Raw genomic sequence first — 21,655 nt, 5'->3', positions numbered from 1 at the left:
GTGTCAGAGGTTAATAATAAAAGTCTTTTCCTCACTCTGGGAAATAATCATGAATGGTATTGATTCGGACAGCTTGGCTTGTGTTCTGTTTTGTGCTTAAGCAGAATCTCTGGCAAGTAATGCAAATAAATCAGCAGTCAGTGGCTAAAAAAAATTGACAATGTGCCAACAGGAAGAGCAGGAGCTTGGGGAGTTCCTTATGATGTCACCCTGGAAGCACAAAGCCAGGCTGTGGAGACAACCGATACCTAACGGTTTATAGACAGCAACACTATGAGGCAACACTATGTTACTTGAAATAAGAGTCCACAAGAGTGGTCTGAAAGATTATTTTAGCAACTTCTTTGAGTCAAGCAAAAGAAGAGTTAATAATAGTAATGACCATTCTGTGGGAATATTTTTTTTGGCAAAGACTGTAGAACCAGTTATTTTCCTTATCTGTAAATACTTTCTCAGACTGTATCAAATGAGAAAGTCGCTGGCTAGGGGTTGGGAGGGGATTCAATGACTCAGCAGAAGACTATGTTTGTCCTGCTACAAAGGCCTTTCATTCTGAACTGTCTGAGTGCCAGCTTTTTAAACCAGACAATTACCTCTTTCTAAAAGATATTTTTTCACAAAAACATTGAGTTAATTACACAAGAAACTAGAAGTGATGACATGAAATCAATTTACATGTAATAATAATTTGTTGCTTATCATCCTTAAACAATTCAGCTGTTATAAGAAGGTAAAAAAATCCTTTTAAAATTTGATCTTAAGAATAGACCAGTAGGCTTAAACCTTTTATAGAGAAATAATCAAACTTTGCCTCTCACTCTTGTGTCCATTCAAAACATTTAACATCCATGCCTTCTCACTATGATCCCATTTACTTGGGGGCCAGCTAACCTGACCAATCTCCCAAATCAGCAGCGATTAGCACAGTGGTGCCTGGGGGGAACCCCAATCTTAACTAATCTTAACTGTTTAATTATTAAACAGTTGTGAGATGAACTTCAAGGAAATGGAAATGAAAGATAGATGAAAAGGAGGCATTTATAGCACACAACCAACCTTTCAACATTGAAAAATGAGAGTTCTCAAGTATTGCCAGATTTTCACCAAAAGAGATAACTTTGGGTGCCTTCAGTCACCCCAGAAATGTTTGTGCCTCCAAAAAGGCAGGAAAAAGCTAACAAAAAGTAAAATGAATCAGTTCAGAACCAAGTCTGGAATGCAGGGGATCCCACAGTGTTTGCCTTTTACTCAGAAACATTTTTCTGCTTCCAGCACTTTTAGTGAGTGAGACCATAGCAGCTGAAAGCTGCTGAAAGCAACCAAAGGAAATTACTTACCAGCAGACTGTTGGGGTTATGAGTCTGATAATATTCTTACCTAAGGTCTCCCTGAACGATGCTTTCCATCCCCTGCCTGATCCAGAGAAGTCCGTGTTAAACACCAGGAACAATTTGTTACTGGAGCTCTTAATATTTGGAGGCAGTTCTGACCCACAGAATTTCCCAAGAAGAGGAGCATGGGTGTCTGAGCCATCATATACAGCCACATAATCTTTGTAGCAGGAGGGAGATATTTCAAGCTGGAAGCTGTTGAATCTGTAAAGTACGTTGGAGCATTAGATATCACACTTTCATTTCTACTCCTGTGCTATGTGTTTTTAGGGCTTAAGGAAAGCACAAGTAATAGCAATAATCAAAGCCATGCATAAACAGGTACCACAAGACATTTCTCTTTGGAAAACAAGCAAGCAGAACTATTAACGGCATGGCAAAATGCTGCAGCCAACCAGCCTCAAAGAAATAATCACCCTCACCCACTGGGCCTCTTCAAGGCAAGCTGTCAGCGCACCTCGGCGTTTTGTGAAGAAGCAGATCTCCCCCGTGCAAATATACCCTCTGTCACTTCTGCAAATTGCTTACCCTGCAATTTCCTTGAGCATGTGAGAGGCATGTAAAATGAAGGCTCAGGGTGCAGGCCAGCTGGGTCTACTGCTTAATTGTCTCTGAATTCACAGTCAGCATATATCTGACAGCAGAATGCACCTGTCATAATTTCTCAGTAGCAACATTTTGTGGCAGCCCATCTCTATTTTAGGCAGGACAGCACTCAAAAGTATACTTTTTCTGGCTGGGTATTATTACTGGGGCTGTGAGTATCAGCCTTCTAATAGAATTAGTTTTTTTCATATATAAACTCACCACAAGCTTGTAACTGCTAAAGGCTGGCAGAATATAACTAAGTACATGTGCTGTATTTCTACACTTTCTTAATCCTCTTGCTAACCAAAGCAAGAAGCTACAGTTATAATGATGCTTTTGCACATAACAAATTACAGAGAAAGATGTAAGGGATCCTGATAAAGGTGGTGGCTTCAGTGGCCATTTCTCATTTTAGTTCAGCTTTCTCCTTGGAAAATGAAAGACAGAGAGAAAATTGTCAATAATTACTGGTTTTAATTGAAATCAGAGACCACCTTGTCCCCTCGATGCCAAGCTAAACTTTGGTTACATACTTGAGGGCCACTGCTTTGCCGTTTCCAACTGTGATGTAGTATGAGCAGTTCATGTTGTTGTGATAGTCTAGAACTGAATGGGCCGGGCTGCTGAGAATGCCAACAGAGCCATTGAAAGTGCCACCGCAAGCTGTAGGGGAAACAGGAAAAAGCGATCAATGTCTGAATATCAGCTTGGTCCTAATTTTCACAGTTCTTAAAGGAGCTTCTGTTAGTCCTCTTTTAGCCATAAGCAAGGAAAAGCCTTTGACAAATTAGGGGCGGTCTTTGCTGTCACGCCTAGAAATGTGAAATGCAGAGATATGTATCAAGTCAGGCTCTCTAGCAGAAGACTAGAGTCAGTATCAAGGTAACTGTTAGTCCATACTAAATAGCAATGACTATGTTTGAGCAGCTGAAGACTGAGCCCAATTCCAAGCATGCTGCAATAGGACCAGGGAGCAGCGGGTTGGGGAGGTGCCCCATGCAGCAGGGTAAGCCAGGTATGTGTGGAGGAGCTCTGCACCCATTGTAGCTTCTGAAGAGAAATGTAGCTGATACAGAGGCAATGAAATTCCCTCATTCAAATCCTGGCCCCACAGAAGCCTCTGAAGCGTTGACAGTGACAAAGAAGCAGCCACAATTGCACACGATGCTTTACCCCTGCCTTTTCTGGAATAACTGTAGGCAGTCTCATTATCCTTCCACCTCCCTGAAGGGCTGGGGTGTCACCGTACCATCTGTTCTGTGCAGAAAGGCAGAGAGGAGTCTCTGGGTGTCACTAAACCTGGGGACTGTTCCCCATCTCGCCTTGTGCTGGGGCTTGCCAGCTGCATGCCTGCTATCTGCCTGAGGAGCAAGTCGAACTCTGCAGATGCGGACTGGGGGCACCGCTTGGCTTCTCAGGGTTTCACACCATGGATGCTGATGAGGCCAGGATGTGGGATAATGTTTGTTCCCAGCCTCAGTGCTTGAGGGAACAAAAACCAATATAAAACCAACTCTAATCTCCATTGTTAGCTTCAGCCTTTATTTTATAATCTTAACTTGGAAAAAAAAAATAATAATAATAAAAAAAGGCTTCCCTGCATCCTGTTGATAAATAGCTCAAAGCCACACACACACACAGCTTTTCATGTTTTAAAGGACATGCCATTGCCCAGGCCACCATCTTAACAAAGGCGGTCCCATACAGGGTGCTGCTGGATGCAGAGTCCCTGGTTCCTTGGCCGCACTCCGGCTGGCAGCCTGCAGCATTGGCAGATAAAGGACAGGAGCCGGGAGGATAAAGAATCAGCATTATTCTACACTAGGAGGGGGAAGCCTTTTCCATTTTTTTTCCCAACAAACAATACAACCAGAGGGAAGAGGAATGTTAATTGCCAGAATCTGCTTTGTATACAGCAACAAGCTAATAAGGCGGCAGTCATATTTCTCAAATGTCAGAAGTCACAAGTCAGATAGCAGCAACTGACTTTAGTGTGCTGTGAAGGTCTTTTTCCATGAATAACAGCACATTGTCATCTTTCACTGCCATTCTCTCTCTCTTAGCTGTATCAGGCCCTTCATTTTGTATAAAGTATTTAACCTTATGGTTTTTGTTGTGGCTTTAAACATGAGGAACATATTAAGGGAAATACCACAGTTAAGAGCTCATCCTTTTCTCTGCAGTTAGAAAATGAAATGACTTTCAAAAATCAAAGTAGTGTCTCTTCAAATTAAACTTAGAAAATATTACTAATTGTTTTCAAAATAAATTTAATCTTTTGTGATATTTATATTTGTGCAGATGTAAATACTAAACTCAGATGGATTTTTTTTCCTAATACACATTTGTTAAAAAAAAAAAAACAGAGATCTCATGTGAAAGACAAAAAGGTTTGGTGAAAAAAGTTCTTCAAAAAGATAAATATATCTAGATTGCAATTATTGTTTACATTAATAACTGGCACTGTAACAGGATCATCAAGTTGGGGCATATAGATGGCTCAATTTAGAGATCCTTTTCTGGTTGATACATTGTATAATGTAGTATTAGTAGAACTGAGAATCAAGCCAGCCTCCTGTATGCTATAGAATATTTTAAATGAACTTCACATTAACTCCACTTAAATGTTACTAACAAAAAAAAAAAATAAAAGAGAGAGAGAGAGAGACAGACAGAGACAAAACTGCCAAAATGGTTCATATTCCTTTTCATAAGGCATAGTGTTTTCTACACTGAACCATCATCCAGCTTGAATAGCTCCACCAACCAAACACAGGGCACTGGCTACTTACCAATTGTTCTGTATCTTGCCTGGAATCCAAAGCCTGTAATGTGTGAGTCAGTGTAGAAGTTGAGCAGCATAGGTCCAAAGACACTGACTGTGTCAGGTAGCTCGTTACCACAGAGCGTGACGACAGGGTGTGCGGTAACCCTGGTCCCTCTGAAGATGCTTACTCCATCATAAAGACAGATTCTGCTCAAGAGTGCTGGGACTGCATGGATACATAATACAGAAGTGTTAGCAACATATTTTTCTTGCGACTTATTGAGCTGCAAGTACACAGGCCTCACACAGGATAAGAATTAAATTTTATATTACTTTAAATTCCAGGATCTCAAGATCTCATTTGCTTTCTGAGAAAGCAAATGTCTTTTTTTAAGATGTGGAAAAACTGAGGGAGAAAAAGGCAAAGAGACCTTGTCTATAAAGCATTGGATTGGTCTCATTCAACGCACCCTGGGAGTTTTCTTACTTTTTGCTTCATCATTTGCAAGCATAATGGAAGCTGGGTTGTCATGTGTTTATTGAAGTAAAGTTGTCATGTTTAGTGATCTATTAGCAGCAATGGGGCGGTTATTTTAACTGCAAAGGATTAATCAGGAATTATCTAAGTTTATCAGGAAACACTGTGCCTACTGCTGCAGAGGAGTGATTCCTGCAGATTGTCCAAGCACTGTAAAAAACAGGATGACTTCTATTGAACAAGAAGACAGGAATGATCATTTTGTTTCACAGTAATGACAGAGTGATGCAAGCAGGAAGATGTATTGTACATGGTCTCTGGAATTTTAATTCAAAAATCCTTTCTGCTCTCAATGAAGACCGTGTATTCTAATGTGCTTTAGAATTATACCAAAAGTGTTACATGGCACTAGTCTGTCTCTGATAAGAGTTACTAAGATAAAAATAACCAGCTGTATCAGAAAGTTGATTACATCATCAATTACAAAGTAAGTAAAAATGTTCTCCACATCTTGTCCTACTATGAGAACACTTGATAATGAGATATAATTAAAAACATAATCAATTTTAAAATATGAACAAATGTAAAAAAAATGAAATAGAGACAAGCAGAATTTAAGAATGGGAAAGATTTGAGAAAGGAACTCAGATCTCTTTCTGAAAACATTTTGGAGAAAGGCATGATGAGAAATGGATTTCTCAGCAAAGCAAAGCACCACTGGAAAGAATAAAATGGTTGACACAGGATTGCAGGCAAAAGACTAAATTTCTGGCTTTGAATTATCCTTATTTGGGCCAATATCAGTTATGACCTCTGAATCCTGGTGGGCCTGGTGATTGTTTGATCTTTATCCTGTTCTCTATACTCTTGCTCACACTTTTTCTTAATTTCTTATCATACTAAAATGCATTATTCTGTAAATTTCCCACCCTCAGATTCCTTTATCCTATCTCCTCATCTCATACTCTCAGCCTCTGAACATACTCAGCACATCATTAGCAATACTTCTCTGTGGTTCATTTCCTCTAATTCTATCTTAGATAATTTCTAGTCCAATTTCTGCCCCTTGCATTACAATGGAACTGTTTTCATGAGTCTCCAGAGATCTTTTCTTAGCCAGATGTCAGACCCACATCCTCTCTGAGCTGACAGGCATTTTCCGCATAGCCAGCTCTGTTCTTCTTCATAAAACCTTGCCTACTAAGAGTTTTTGTTCATCCTTCTGGTATTACTGTATTCTCTTTTGTAATACATCCATGAGAATTCAATAAGGCATCTTCTCTCCTGTTGTCCTCTCTTTATCTCCACATTAGTTCTGTATAATCTCATTTACAAGGGCAGATAAAACTACTGGTTCTATGTTTATAACCACAAAGGTCTTCTTCCCTCCTCCAGGCCTCTTTCTGTTCATACTATTTTTTTGTTTGTTTGTTTGTGTGTTTTTGGTTTTGTCTCTGAACAGAACCATCAATAGCAGAGCTTTTTTTCTCTCCTAGACTTCTCTGGCATCTTCTTTCTGGACAGCCTTATCACTTTGCCTGGCCTGATTAGATCGACATGTATGATTTGGATCTCTCTTGGTCTTCACATCCAGGTTAGATGTAAATATTGTCAAGTTATTCATCCAGTTATTATCATAAAGATACACTCTTTCCTACCCTCCTGCATGCCTGTGACTCTCACCCAAGAAACAGTGATTTTCCAGCATGGCTACTGTACCATTTGCTCACTAGCCTTGACAATATTTCTTCCAAATACTACTGCAGAGACCAATTACTTGGCCTGATGTTGCGAATATGTCCCTCTCTCTTTAAATTTCTGCACTTATTTGCATCAAGGCCTTTTTATTGTCTATCTCCTCTCTATTTATCATCTCTTGGTACCTCTCAGCACTGATACATTGACTCTTGCAATCAAAGGTCACATGGTAACAGCTTCAATTGTCCTTACATTTTGAAATATGACATTGCGTTCTCTCCTTTCCATTTAGCAGGAATTTATTAGTAAAACGTTCAGACCAACCTCATTATTCTGCAAAAAATAATTTCTTTGATATGATACCAGCAATAAGACCTTGACCGCATTTAGGCGCCTAATTTTCTGATTACTAATAACAATGCCTACTTCCCATTTTTCTGTCTATAGTCATAGATTGTGTTTCATTTTGTGTTGGGGCAGAACCCTTCTTTCTATTTAATGTTCACAAAACTTAAAATAATGAGGGTTTGGTTGACAACTGTAGCATCTGGGATTTATGGTAATACAAATATTAATTACTGATGTAGGAGAATCATTAACATAGATGTATACTCCTATAATATATTAATCACCTACATAGCACAAGATGCTATTTTGAAAGCACAGAATTATGTGTCTTTTATCTATGTCTTTCATATATATATATTTTATATATGTATTTTTCAAAATAATCTATTGCAAAATGTTTTTCAGAATTGCCTAGTAACAACTGAGAGAGCAGATACAGATGACTCTACAGTGAAGCTGTGACCCTATCTAGATTGCAAAACTACATTTGCATTTAAAAAAAAATAAAGTTATTAAAACATTTTTTCAGGTTGACATGGTATCAACACAGTGCTGTTGCTTTGTATGGACAGAGTGTAAATACTACAGAATTCTAAAAGCAGATATTGGAGGAGGCCCATATCCATTTCTCCTAATTTTCCAACATTTGGAACTCAGACTTGGTTGAATCTTGTACCAGAAGAATATCACAGCCATTTAATAATACACTACCTATGTTGGAGCTACATTTATAGGGAATTTCATCCAAACAATGACTACAAACAACAGAAGGATGTGATTAATTATTTCCTAGATATGACTAAATATAGATAAAGTTTTATGACTAATTCTAATATGTTAGATTTGCATAAACCTTTGATCCAAGGAGTAAGGACAGATGTACGACAATGTTGATCACTGTCACAGAAACGAGACTGAAAAAACAAATTCACTTCCATCTGTTTGGTTCTTTGTAAAATAACACAACAGCGTAGGAGATTCAGAAGCAAAGAGCAACCTGTGCAGCTTCGCAAAGTAGGAAATTAAGAGAGATATTCTGTAACCATGTTTTTTGGTGCAGGAAAGGACATTTTTCAGGCTGCTAGGAAATCACAGAGACTAAGTCAAACTCATTTCACACGGTTAATCTTGCCTATGTTTTGCTGACTAAATCTTGACTGTCATGTGTGAGCTACTGTTTATGGCTTCCTGTAATAGTCAGCGGGTAAAGAGGGGCCTTCGGAAGGCAATTCAATCCACCTGTACAACACATTTGTCCTTGAGTTTAAAGCACTATCTTTTGCACTTCAGTAAGTGAGAAGATAAATCTAGGTGATAAATCTAAAATAGATGTCTATTTTCAGGGCATCAATGTCAGACAAAAATAAATTTCCTACCTACCAGGAAGCAGACAATTTGGATTAAATTTTGATCACAAAATCAACAAATACGGTTTCCTCCAGTTTGCTCTTGCTCTGAGTCATTACTTGCTATATATATCTAGTGAATAATACATATGAGGTACATGCATGTCATGTTAATTTGGTCCCAGATACTTACATAGTATCACTGCTGTGGGTTAGCAGCCTCATTTGGAGTTGTTCTTTATAATCAGAACAGGCATCTCACCATAACTGAAAACATAACAACTCTACAGCAGAAATCTGTGACTAACCGCAAAGTCATTCAATCGTGTAGCAATGTGTCACTGCACTATAGCCAATTACTTTCTGCCTTCTAACTTTCTGGAAATGATATCTCAACCAGTTAAGTCAATGAGATATGTATGCCTTATAGGCATTATTTTAGATACTTCATTTCATTACTAAACAACCATGAAAAAAACAATTGGATTTCTTTTCAGAGGTCAAATAGGTAGTAAATTATGTTAATTGGAAATGTAGCTAAACTTTAAAAACCCAATCCAGAACATCTGTACTAGTATGGTGAAGATTTTAAAGGCCACACTCAGCCACAATGTAAGCAGGTGCAATGCTTCCTTGCATATAGAATAACTGGAAATGGTTTTAACAGATGCTGTCAAATATTGCCCTGCCTTTGCAAAAGAACTAAGGGAGTTCATGCTGAAAACCCTGAGGCACATGTGCTAAACAGATTCAGTGAGACTGATGAATAGAATACATTTTCACTTCTGCATGGTAGTTTGCAAGATGGTGGTTTCAATATTTTTTCCCATTTAAACCCATGTAATTTCTCTTTGTTATGGGGCAATCTTTAAAGACTTTCTGAAAAAGATTAATAACTACTGGAAAGTGTTATGCTTCCTCTTTTATAACCAGCTATCCTTTAGCTGATAACCAAAGTTTGGTCTTTCATGGCACTAAAAACTTCTGTTTTGTGTAGTCTACGGAAGCCAATAACAATAAAGAGGCAAACTGCACTACAAGAAATAGAATACCTTTATTATTTTTTAGGTCTATGCTTATTATCATGTCTGTATCACTTGCCTCTTTGGTTTAACCATTTTACTAATGAAAGCTTAAGTCCATTTATAAATTAACTGCATGTACAGACAGAATACAGATTAGTAATTTAATGATACAGATGTCAAAATAAGCATCATCTGATTCAACCTAATGTTTTAGTGTGTCTGCTGAATAATATTGCCTTCTATATGAACAAATTATGTAATTTTTGTGGTTTGCATTTCAAGTTGTGCTTCAGATAATATCGTAATATAATGAAATATTTTTCTAAAACCTAAATTAAGTTTGGGCTACAATACCTTTGAAATCAAAACAGTTCAAAAACTTAAAATGAAAATAAAGCAAACCTATTTCTTTGTGATTTGATCTGAAGAAAAAATCAAATTATGCATCCCTGCTCAGTAACAAATTACTCTAAAATCTCTTTGTCAAGGTGACTTCAAAGGAACCAAATTAAGAGATCCTCAAAACATATGATGTCACCCAAATAGTTTGAACATAATAATTCCTTTTTTTTCTTTTTTAATGACATCTCCATTCATGAAAATTTGACCCTGTCAAAGTCTGGAAAGTTTAACTGTCTGCACCAATAAGGCCACATATTATATCTATTATTTATTGGCTAAATGGTAACAACACTGAAAATCTCCAGAGAGAATTTTGTTCATGGTAAAGTACAGGGTAACAACTTTCACAGTTTTTCAGATACTGTAGTCTTTCACCTAATTTCACTTTCAGATGTTTTTGCATTCTTATATAACACCCAAGTGTATTTATATCCATTTTATCAGTTATGGAAACAGATGCAATGAAAAGCAAAACTGGCCTAAGATCAAAAAGATTATAAGAATCAATAGTTTAAAAAAAAAAAAAAAAAAAAGGCAGGAACAAACACACAAATTGGCCACAGTCCCTCCTATACTCTAACCATCTGGCAAATTCCCAGCTTCATTACTGCAAGATGCTCCTCAACACGTGAGATACTCTCCCTTCATTGTTCTGGAGGCCTTCACTGACACAAAACTGACCCCATGCACACTCTCTCTGTAGATGTTTGCCAGTAAATAGTTTTTAGAATGGACCAGCAAAGTAAACCATCAACCATTTTCGATGACAGAAGACTTAAATGTTTTCAAGAAAGAAGTTACATTCATGGCACATACTGAAATTATAAAGAACTGGTTACCTTCCAAGTGGAAAGTCTGAAACTCTAGGATCACGAGTGACTGTTGTCCCTGATCTATGATGTAACTGCAGTTCAAGTTGTTGTCGTACTGACCAGGGTAGTTAGGAGAGACAATAAGACCTTCAGGGCTGGTGAAATTTCTTCCACATCCTGCAAACAGAAATAAATAAGACATTGTTAAAATCCAGGTGATCAGCTCATTTCCATTTGCAGTGGCAAACCCAACAATGTATGCAAGGTCCTCATCTCTCACTCAGAGGCTGGTCAAAAAGCCAGGGAGAGCAATACAGATCATGATGGCAGAAGCAGGTCTTACACAAGCATATAGTAGTGGTTTTGGGAAACACACAGCCTTCCTGCTTACAGCACTTTCAGCTTCACATAGTGTCTTTGCGGGTCATGAATAAGACCAGACCGTAGTCCCTCAGCCAACTCACACCAGAAGGACACGGCACTGCTGTTCTTATGGGTTTGGAAGCTGCACATTTCACAGGCCCTGGGTACACACAAATGTAGCTTAACTGGCTGTGGGTGAGCGGGCACATCAGCAATGTTGCCTCATTTGAAACTGCCTGTGTTAGCCCAAGTGGCAGCATTCTTGCTTCAGGGCTGATGGCCAGAAGGATCCAGCCTGTAGCAGGGCCATCTCTGGGCTGGTTTGCTGTACACAGAGACAGGCCAGGTTTGCCACCTAGAACTACTCAAGCACACCATGTTGTTTGTTCATTTTCATGGAGCTCACTCTGATCCAATCAACTTCTACAACATGTCATCAGGGGTTTCTCTTTACGTTAAGCCTATGGTTTTATTTTACTAAGAATTATTATTATTATTTTAAATATTATATTAAACCTGTAGCTACAGGCTTAAGATAAAAGAGCACAGTATGCAGCAAAATATTGGTGCAAGTATAGAAACAGGCCTATTAAGCCTGTGATTGATTGACTGCACTAGGAGGTTGCACTTCACTGTTAGTTGTTACTGACAATGTTAGTGCAGACATTATAAAAACAAAAGCCATTTCAGTTTAGGACTCTGTATATTTCCATAGCGTCTTCTATTAAGAATTTAATTTCTCATTGTTTTACTCTGAATCAGGCAAAAAGAAAATAAGAAAATGTTTCCCTCTGGCAGCATCCTAAAAAAAAAAAAAAAAAAAAAAAAAAAAAAGAGAATGAGAGAGAGAAACAAACACAAACTAAACAGCCAGTGGCAATTGGCAATTGGGTATTACCTCCTACACTTCCAGTAGGTATGACCCTCACAAAGCACAAGCCATGGGGAAAGTGATGAGAGGCCCACCGGCCCACCCAAGAAATGCCACTTGAACTATGTGAAATGCAAATACAACAAAGCAAAGCAAAAGCCTGAACAGATGTTGAAAAGTCATTTCTCCTCCTGAGAGCAGTTTATGTGAAGAGCATGGGCTACACCATACACTGGAGAAATTGCCATAGTGTGCTTTGAAAAGACTAGAGATACATTTCTAAATGAAGACCAGATCCTTTTTCCTTTTTAAAGAAGATTATGGCTTTTGCTTCCAAGTACACCCATTAAAGAGAAAAAAAAAATCTTACCACTTAAAGCCTATTTATTTCTTTTCAGCACACTGAAAAGGCAAAGATGGCTAAGAATAACTACAAAGTTAGAGCAGCATGGAGGATTTTCAGTGAGTCCCAAAACTGGGGCACACAGTGCTGCTGTTGTGTTCAGTAAGGGAATTCTTGTGTTTGAAACCTGGGCAGAGGCTTCAACACCTTGTTGGACTGAGGTCTGACTTGCTCATACAGACCAAACTAATCCAAAATGGAAGATTTTATACCACTTACTGCTTATGAAAGATGCAGAGAAACCATGCCCGGGAGCATCCTGAGACTGAAAAACTGTAGTTATCACATTGCTTGGAGCAACAACAGGGGCAGGAGCTGAACTTCCACATCCTGTGGTTAACAAAGCTTCTTCTTCTTCATCGTTTCCTCTCCACACCTGACAAGGCCAGATTGGAAATGGTTTAGTGCTTTCAAAGCCCATGTAGCCTGTGGGAACCCATTACCACAAATTCCATATACAGTTAGTTGTTCTTCCAATAGACTTAAGGTCTTTCATCTCTCACTGAAACTTAGTTGTCTACATTAGAGCTATTCACTCTTTGATCACTTTACAGTCAGTGGAGACAAAAAGTCTTCTCCAAGGAGTGAATCATAGAATAATTTGGGCTGCCAGTGATCTCTGAAGGGTATCTGGATGCCATTTGCTCCAACCCTTGCTGACGGCAGGACCAACTTACATCAAGTCCCAGGAACTAGAGAAAAATATTTTATGCACATCCTACCTCCATTTTGTCTCTGCTAACTTATTTCCACACTCTCTATGAGTATGAATATCAGTATAAACAATGAATTATGCAATCCTTGTGTTATTCATAAGTCAATAAAAAACAAAGGTAATTTAGAAACACCAGAAGATCTGGATCCTTATCCTTAATATCTAGTGTTGCTAGTCAAAAATGATTCCAGGTTTTGTTATGTTGGATTCAATGTTCAATGACAAGTATCAAATGATGGAAAGGGTTAGAAATTCAGTATTCAAAAAAATTTATAAAAAATATTATTTTAAAAAAATATTATTTCAACTGTATCAGTAGCCAGTTTCAATTCAATCAAACTGTGCATTCAAGAAGCACATGCATGTTTTAGTTGTTCAAGTGAAACCCACTTCACGTAATTATTTAAACATGTACTTGAGGTTCACAGTTTAAGCACTGAATTTTGTCACGCACATAAAATGAAGCACAGGCATAAATGTTTGATGTTTGAGTGCTTAAATCATTTCCTGAATCAGGATGTTTATTACCAAGGATTTGAAACTTATGCTTTAAGAAAAAAAAAAGCAAAAGGGATTTACTGTAATAATATATTTTTTTCATCAATGTGTTCTAATGCTTTTTGATTGTCTTGTATACCAAAAATATATGAAAAATAAATAACATTTCATTTTTAGGTTAGTGTGTTTGAAATAAGTCTGACTGGAACTAAACCATATGAAATTCTGATTGCTCTAAGAGATGATCCTATAGAAAGGGTTAGCCAAGGGTTAGTCTGTAAGTGTAAGCATATGAATACCCTCATTCATCTGGCCAGGTGTGAGAGGCAACGGATGCTCACAGGATTAATACGAGCAGTCCATGGCCTGTTCAAGATTTTGCAAAGTCACTATTGATTTGGGATTTCTCTTTTTTAGCTGCTCTGCTTGGAGCGATTGTGAGAAACTTACCCCTGTTCAGCACTTTTGCATATCCAGACACCTTCGTACACCTCAAATGGGACATTCAGAAATGGAGGTGAGCATTACCAAAAATTGCAGGTTTGTCTCTAAGGACAAAATCTCCGATTGATATAGTTTTGCCCAAGCTATTTAGGACAGTTCAGAAATTTGAATTTAAAGCACCTTTATTGGGTAATATTAAGACTTTTATACTACCAAAACTTTATTGTAATATATTACAGCAGTTAATCAGTGGAGCGGGCTATGAAAAGTGAAATCTGTTCTTTTTTCTTTTTTTTTTTTCTACAACCTTCAAAAATGAGTGCAAGTGAAGTTTGTAAGTTACTAGCTGTAGATCAGATGTAAAGCTGCTCAAGTCTTCCTACATGTTGTCAAATTATGTTTGCCCTTTATTGCAAGTGGGAGTTGTACTGCTGTGGAGAAAATGTGCACAAAAACACTGTGAACACATGCCAAATGCCTGAGAAAAAAGTAACAGTGTGAAAAATTCAAAGCATGTCCACTCCATCCTATTGCTTTGAAAACAAGTGGCTCTTAACAACCTATGAAAGATAAAATGCAATCTTTGTTGTTTGAAATAATAATAATAATAATAAATAAGGATTATAACAATTTGGACAGCTTAGAAGTTTTTTAGAAGTATAGTGTCACATTCCTGTATTATTACTCATCAGAATAATTGAAAAGGTCTTTTCACTGCAGTAAGTTTTCTCATTATTTCCTGTTTCTGAATCAGATGTACATTTCTCATATTTGTCTTTTTGGGGGCAGTGTGTAAGGAGAAGGGTCCCTGCTGGAGGTGGAACCCCAAGTGCTGCTAAAAATTAAAAACATATACAAGCCTGTTCTCAAAGCATACAGGAAATTGACTGTATTGGTACAAGGACTCCACTGTAAATTAACTGATTTTTTTTTTTTTTTTTTGTCTTGACATCTTAACCATGACACGATTGTAAAACAAAATTCTGGAATGATGATGTCTTACAGCACTGCGCTGCTGATCTCATGCCAACAATCATTTTACCTTCACATAACTGCTCTGGCAGCTTCCATCACTATCTGGGATCTGGAAGTTATTGTGGAAGTTCATCTCCAAGTGTTTGCTTTCATGCGTAATGATGGTCCACATGCATCTGCTGTTCACAGGAAAGTTTTGAGGCCAATGAGGAGACTTGATCATACCGCTATCTGAATGAAGGATTCCGCCACATCCTGGAAAAATGAGCAATGGATGGGAGAAATGCTCAAATATTTCATGTTGGTGCTCTCAGAGAACTTAGCTTTGAATAGCCACTTACTTCTGAGGCTCTGAGACTGAGAGAGCAGAAGCCCCAGCACCCATTCATACCCATCTTTTGATTAATTTCCCTTCTCCCTACCCTGCAGCAGGGAGAGTACTACACCCCAGAAAAGGTCTCTCCTTGCACTTTCTCTCACTTTCTTTTCTTCACAAGTTCTTTCTCCTTGCCATTTTATACCCTTTTGCTCTGGCCCATCAATATGCCCCTGACGTGGCATATAATACCCTGAGATGTGGGTATTGTTCACATAAAGGGTAAGCATTAATGAGGAGCTTCTCCTGAGACTATGAGGGTTCCCTCCTGCACAACACAGCATGAACACCATGACTGACAGCCATTCATAAAAGTACCCTGGGGGAAAAAAAAATATACTGCTGAATTCTTCATTTTCTCACTCCACAAAATGTGAATATTGCAGTTCCACATGTGAATCTACTCAAGCTACATCCGTTCACCCAGAGCAAAATAGTGACTTCTCCCCAGCCCAGGCAGCCCTGTGGATCTCAGTAGGATTATGGAGAGGGCTAAAAAACATGCCTTTAAAAATTGTTAACAGATTCATTTATAAAGGGGAATGGCTGGTCATGTCTCTGTGGCAGCTCATGTTCTTATACGTAATAAGCTGAGTTAATTTGAAACATGCTTGCAAATACGCTGCCAAGAATAATTTACTAGAGCTATGTGTACAGTACAAGCAACCCATTATTATTTCAGAGATTATATAGTAAAAGCATGAATAAAGACAAAAAAAAAAAAAAAAAAAAAAAAGCTTTATAATCTACTTTTTCCCCATTAATTAAAAAATATGTATTAGCTTTAAAATATTTTATTTTTCATTCTTTTGTATTAGATAGTGGCAATTGTGTTTAGCAGGATATGTTTTGCTCACACATGTAAAATGTAAGCCCCCAGATTCCTAGTGGACAAATGAGAAGAAAGCTAAGGGAAGGAAACAAAGTATGTTTAAAAAAATTAAAATTTAAAAAAAAAAAAAAAAAAAAGAGAGAGAGAGAGAGAGAAAGAAATCTTGGAAATTTGGAAATCTCGGAGAGAATACCAACTATGCACATAGTATGTGTATGCCAGTGCCTATTACATCATTGAAGAGTGGCCCTCCTTTTAAATGAAATCCCAGTGGAAAAGTGTCAAAACTTGCTTAGGTGACAGTCTATATTCATGCAAGCACGAACAATCAATACATTTAAGACACTCTCTCACACCAGGAAGTTACAAATATTCAGTTCAGGCATTTTAATTGGCTGTGTCTGCTGCTAGATAATTAACTGATGGAAAGCTGCTCACCACCAGCCAGAAGGATTACAGCTGGAGGTGACGCTGGTGGATGCACTGCCTGCTCTGTGCTGAAGTAGGGTGATGCCATGAATTCTGCCCCACCACCAGCCCACAAATTTAGACTTGCAGTTAGCCACCTCCTCAAGGACAGTGTATAGATGGTGAACTACCTTAATTATTATTTTTTTTATCCAAAGAGATGATAATTTCAACAGAGAAGGCAGCACCTTGAAATGTAGTTCAATGTAATTCAGTCCTGTATGCATACCACCTTCAAAAGGGTACCAACATCTTCACTAAAGTAGAAAAGTCTTAAGGTTGCTGAGTCACAGGTGCTCTTTGAGAAACTCTGTCTGGCCCTCCGTTTTGCAGCTCACTTCTTCCTAGTTTTAGGTGTTTAAATCAAATCAAACTGAGAAACAAATATTTGAGAAATTAAATCTCTCATAGTTACTGACAATAGATACCACTGCTGGGAAGATAATGAGCATGGTATCAATTTACAGACATCAAGAACTGTGTGTAGAAGGCTTAAAAAGTACAAAATCTTTCCAAATTTTATTTCATTGTGTGAGATCAGACAACACTGGTTTAATATTGACTCTTATAGTACTGGCTTCTCTCAGGAATGCTGAAGATATTGACAGGTATTCCTTTTGTTCTGGAATATAAACTTTGTTCTGGAATATAAAGAGGAAGAATCCTGTTTCATTTTCTAGTTGGAAAGTGCTGGGTAGATATGATGTACTGCTGTGTTAGACCAGACAAAACAGAATAGTTTTTCTCTTACCTAGAGATTCTGCTGTCCACGTGGCATAAAAGCCACCTCCTTGAATTGAATGGTCAGAGTTAAAGATAACAACTAACTTGTTGGAACCAGACTGAATGGTCCCAGGGGACGTGTTTCCACAATATTTTCCTACGGCAGGAGAGCCAGGAGAGCCGCCATTCAGGATAGTAACAGAGTCCCACTTACAAAGTGAATGATTTTCAACATGGAAGGCCGTAAAAGTAAGCTGAAACACACAAAAGCAACATTTAGGGCCTAGCACCAGCCACATGGGTGGAGGGGTTAGAACAATTCCAGTCAAATCCCATAGCCATCCTAGCACAGTGATTTTTGGGTATGATCAGAGGTCTGACCCTGACTTCACTTTCCTTTCCTGCAAGTGTTGCATGGAGTCTTGCTGCTGTAAGTAACAACAGCTACTTAGCACCAAGGCAGAAATGAAAGAGAAACACTTGGGTTCAAAATTGGCAATACTGGGATTTAACCATATGGTTGAAGTTGAGTGTGGTTCAGAACTGTCTTGAATATGCACAAGTGTTGAACTGAACTCCTGCTCTCTCACGGCTTCTTGTTATGGAAGCACAAGTAGCTATGAAAGCAGGAAGATAAGGATTTTTTTTTTCTCGTATTATTTTGCATCAGAATACTTAACAGTTGCTAAAAATAATGTTAGTTGCTATTAAATCTGAGAGAAACATTTGCATGGTTGGTTCCTGTGGGCCTGAATGCATCACACAAATAGACTGGGCTGGAGAGGCAGCTACTGCCCCTATCTCCTTCCCACACTGATAGTATTTGTCCTTGGGGTGATATGACTACAGGTGGGATTTCCAGTTCACAGATTTAGATTGCCAATCCAGTAGACTCCTGGATTTGTTGATGTTGCAATACTGATGTACATTCATGACTGCCCGGCCCTCTTCCAATTAGTGTGGTTTTTTTTGTTTGTTTGTTTTTTTGTTTTTTCCCAGTTCCAGGATTGGGATCTTTGTGGAAAAGTTTAGCAAATACATAATATGTCTTCCAGTAACTTTTATGGCTATTCTTTTCCAAAAAAAGCTCTACCTGAGGCAAAGACCAAATACAAATTTAGCTTAAATGGTTTAAGTTTGGAACTTTACCAGCAACTGAAACTGATAGCTTATAACAGAAAAGGTTAGTCTGCCTTCACGGAGGGGGCTGCTACTCTGTCTTTTGAAAACAGAAATTTAAGATTAGTTCTGCTTTAAAGAAATTTGTGGATTAAATAGAACTTTTGTGTTCTACTAAGATCTTCCTGTATTCCCTATAAATAAGCAAATACCTATTCAGTTATCAAAATATCATGCAACAGAACAATTAGGACTATGGATTTGCACTTCAAAGAAATTCCTTTGTAGTTGTAAATAAAGAAAACATGACAGGGAAAATAGTGAAAATCTGCAATGCATTTTTACAAAATTGCCTTCCAGATTTATTTATTTTTTTTTGCCTAGACCTCAAATATCACTATCTAGAGTTGTTTTCCAAAGGATCCGTCAAATAATTCAGTAAATGAAGTTTAGCACTGCTTTAAAGGTGCTCTGATTGTTCTCTCAGCAGTGTGGCTCAAGGAAGTGGCACCTCAGGCAGCTCATTTTTAGTTATTAGGTTATAAGGGTGCTGCCTCATTGATGTAAGTTGTACAAGCAATCATATTATCTTCTAGACTTGCCATTAAGACCCAGAAGTAACTTTCCAGTGTCTTGTAACTATTTCGCAGAAATGCAAAAACATCATGCCTCAGGTTATTCTCATGATAGCGAGAATATCCATGTGCATCTAATAACATGAGTTATTTTAATTTTCTTATACAGAGAAAGTCATCCTTTTAAAGTAGAAATCATTGTTATGGCCTGAGGTTAAATTAGATAGGGATCTTTCTATTTTCCAAAAAGCGCAATCTAGGTTGGTTGCTTTATCTCTTTGTTTCTCCCTCTGCCTTAGATAAGGCTGATGGGGAGATTTTTAATTCTTTCAGATTTCTTATTTTCCAGATTGTTTCAAACATCTTCCTCAAGATTCAGAGGGTGCTTCTCTCATTTCCAGCTGCACACACAATCATGGCATTTTTTACTCACAGTGATGGTTGCACCTTCAGGGGCTTCCAACAACCAGGAGCAGTGATTCAGGTTGCTGTATGGCTCTGGGTAGTTAGGACTTGAGATAACTCCCCTTTCACCTGACTGTATACCACCACAAGCTGAAGAAAAAAAACGATAATTCAATACACTTTAGGAACTAAACACCATAAGCATATGGCTGGAGTATTATTCAGCTTGAAACAGTACTAAAATGTATTTAAGTTGGACTGATATAGGCAAGAATGAAAAAATTATCAGGGAAAGTTCAAATCTTAAAATCGTTGACATTGAATTACAGAATAAACAGATGGAATGACCTTGAGAGTTTTTTTGTTTTTTGTTTTTTTTGTTTTTTTTTTTTTTTTTTTTCTGGCTCTTAATGAAGCTCTGCAAAACCTTTGCCAATTAACATGTACAGCTGCTTCTTCTGCCATATCTTCCATTCATTTATCTCAGACTCCTAAGCAAACTGGTGCCATTCTTGGACCAACACAATTAAGTGAAAAAGTTGCTGATGTGTCTAGATAAGTACCAAGGCTAAATTCAGCTGTGACAGGAAGAATAGTTGTGCTGGCCTGTAAATGGCAAAGTGGTGTAATTTGCACTGATATGGCTCTAAGTGGATTTCAAAATGAGTGCAAAGGTTCGAGCAGCAGACTGCATCTCAGCCATGCTGGCAGTCTGGAGCCGGTTTGAAGTAAGTCAAACTTGGCTGGTGTTACCTGCTACATCCCTATTCCCAAGAGCAACCAGCTGTTCTGAGTGTTGCAGTGCATTGCAAAAACTCAAATGTGGTTCAGGGAATAGGAACAGAGAGACAGAAAATAAATCTGAAAGTTAATTGCTAGCATATGTTTGCTTTAGATGGATATAAATAGTGGCAGGAACTGTGTAACTTCTGGGGACCTTTTTGAGAGCTGATCCCACTGTATGAATTTGTAGTGTCACCAAATGAATGCCAGCATTCCCCAGCAGTGCCTCAGTCATCAAGGCCAATAGTCTTTCGAGCCGTTTACCTTCAAACGTGTAGTGGGCCCAGAATCCTTTATCTTCTGCGTTTTCATCGCTTATAAAGTGTACCCAAATCCGGGGGGCAGCTATTACTAGCGGCACTGATGGTGCAGCCTGACCACAGAGTTTGGCTATTAGCTCTCCATCAGCATCCCCTGAGCAAAGAAAGAAAACAAATAGACTTTTTGAATCCTAAAACAGCTACAATAACGTAAAAGAATACATAGGGGAAACATGCATTTCATTTCAACTAGAAAACAAAGAAAAGTATATATCACACAATACTATCTGATTGTTACATGTATGGGTAAAGTGCTGCCATTCATTGGTGGCATCTAGATCTCTTCATTGAGGGTGTTCTCTCCAATGCTGTATTAAATATCCTTCTAATACCATGGGCTGCTTCTCTCCTCTCCCTGCCATCCTGCACATCTTTGTTTAATATGACCCATCAGACCTGAAAACACAGCAACTGATCTACAGCAGTTTTGGGGCAGAATGATGGGAAGAAATGGCTCAAAGACCTAATTGCATGGAAGCCTATTGAGCCTGTGTTCATGGCATCCTCATTAAGGTCAACACAGATTTTGAGCTTTCTACTATGTAGAGATGTGCTTCATCCATGAACAAGCTGTTACTGCTGTATTAATCATGGGGGACTCTTCCCCAGAGAGCTGTACACACTGTTCGGTGTATGGCAAAAAAGAAAAAAAAACAAAACATGTCAACATTTCAAATCATTGAAACCTAAAAAGAAAGCATAGCACACAGAGTTGTACTTCCATGATGCTATATGTTTTTTCATGTTGCTGTAAGCTCTTATTCCATCATGTTGGCAGAAGTATCAGTTTCTGTTTATTACTGACACATGCTCAGGAGAAGGAAAGTAAGTGTAATAGCATTCTTCAAGACATGCAGGCAATGCCATTCCTAAATCTGCTTGTCTAGTATCTGCAGTGTGCTAGTCTTAAAAGTGTATCTCTGTTCAAAA

The 21,655-nt window shown here is 38.1% G+C and overlaps 1 protein-coding gene across 1 annotated transcript in view; it reads right to left on the bottom strand.

Moving 5' to 3' along the window:
* CUBN (cubilin) overlaps positions 1-21,655 on the bottom strand; it is a 138,509-nt gene that overhangs the window by 14,583 nt on the left and 102,271 nt on the right. The window contains exons 51-59 of the mRNA XM_032182345.1: positions 20,670-20,819; positions 19,651-19,772; positions 17,552-17,777; positions 15,192-15,379; positions 12,712-12,868; positions 10,883-11,032; positions 4,772-4,972; positions 2,513-2,642; positions 1,378-1,595 (exon numbers count right to left, since the gene is read on the bottom strand). Coding sequence (XP_032038236.1) covers positions 1,378-1,595; positions 2,513-2,642; positions 4,772-4,972; positions 10,883-11,032; positions 12,712-12,868; positions 15,192-15,379; positions 17,552-17,777; positions 19,651-19,772; positions 20,670-20,819 — 1,542 coding nt within the window. The remainder of the gene's footprint in view (positions 1-1,377; positions 1,596-2,512; positions 2,643-4,771; positions 4,973-10,882; positions 11,033-12,711; positions 12,869-15,191; positions 15,380-17,551; positions 17,778-19,650; positions 19,773-20,669; positions 20,820-21,655) is intronic.

The sequence above is a fragment of the Aythya fuligula genome, chromosome 2 (genome assembly GCF_009819795.1).
Source record: "Aythya fuligula isolate bAytFul2 chromosome 2, bAytFul2.pri, whole genome shotgun sequence".
In the NCBI taxonomy this organism is placed as follows: Eukaryota; Metazoa; Chordata; class Aves; order Anseriformes; family Anatidae; genus Aythya; species Aythya fuligula.
Note: the sequence above shows the minus strand (reverse complement) of the source record. Positions and strands in the feature narration are given on the sequence as shown.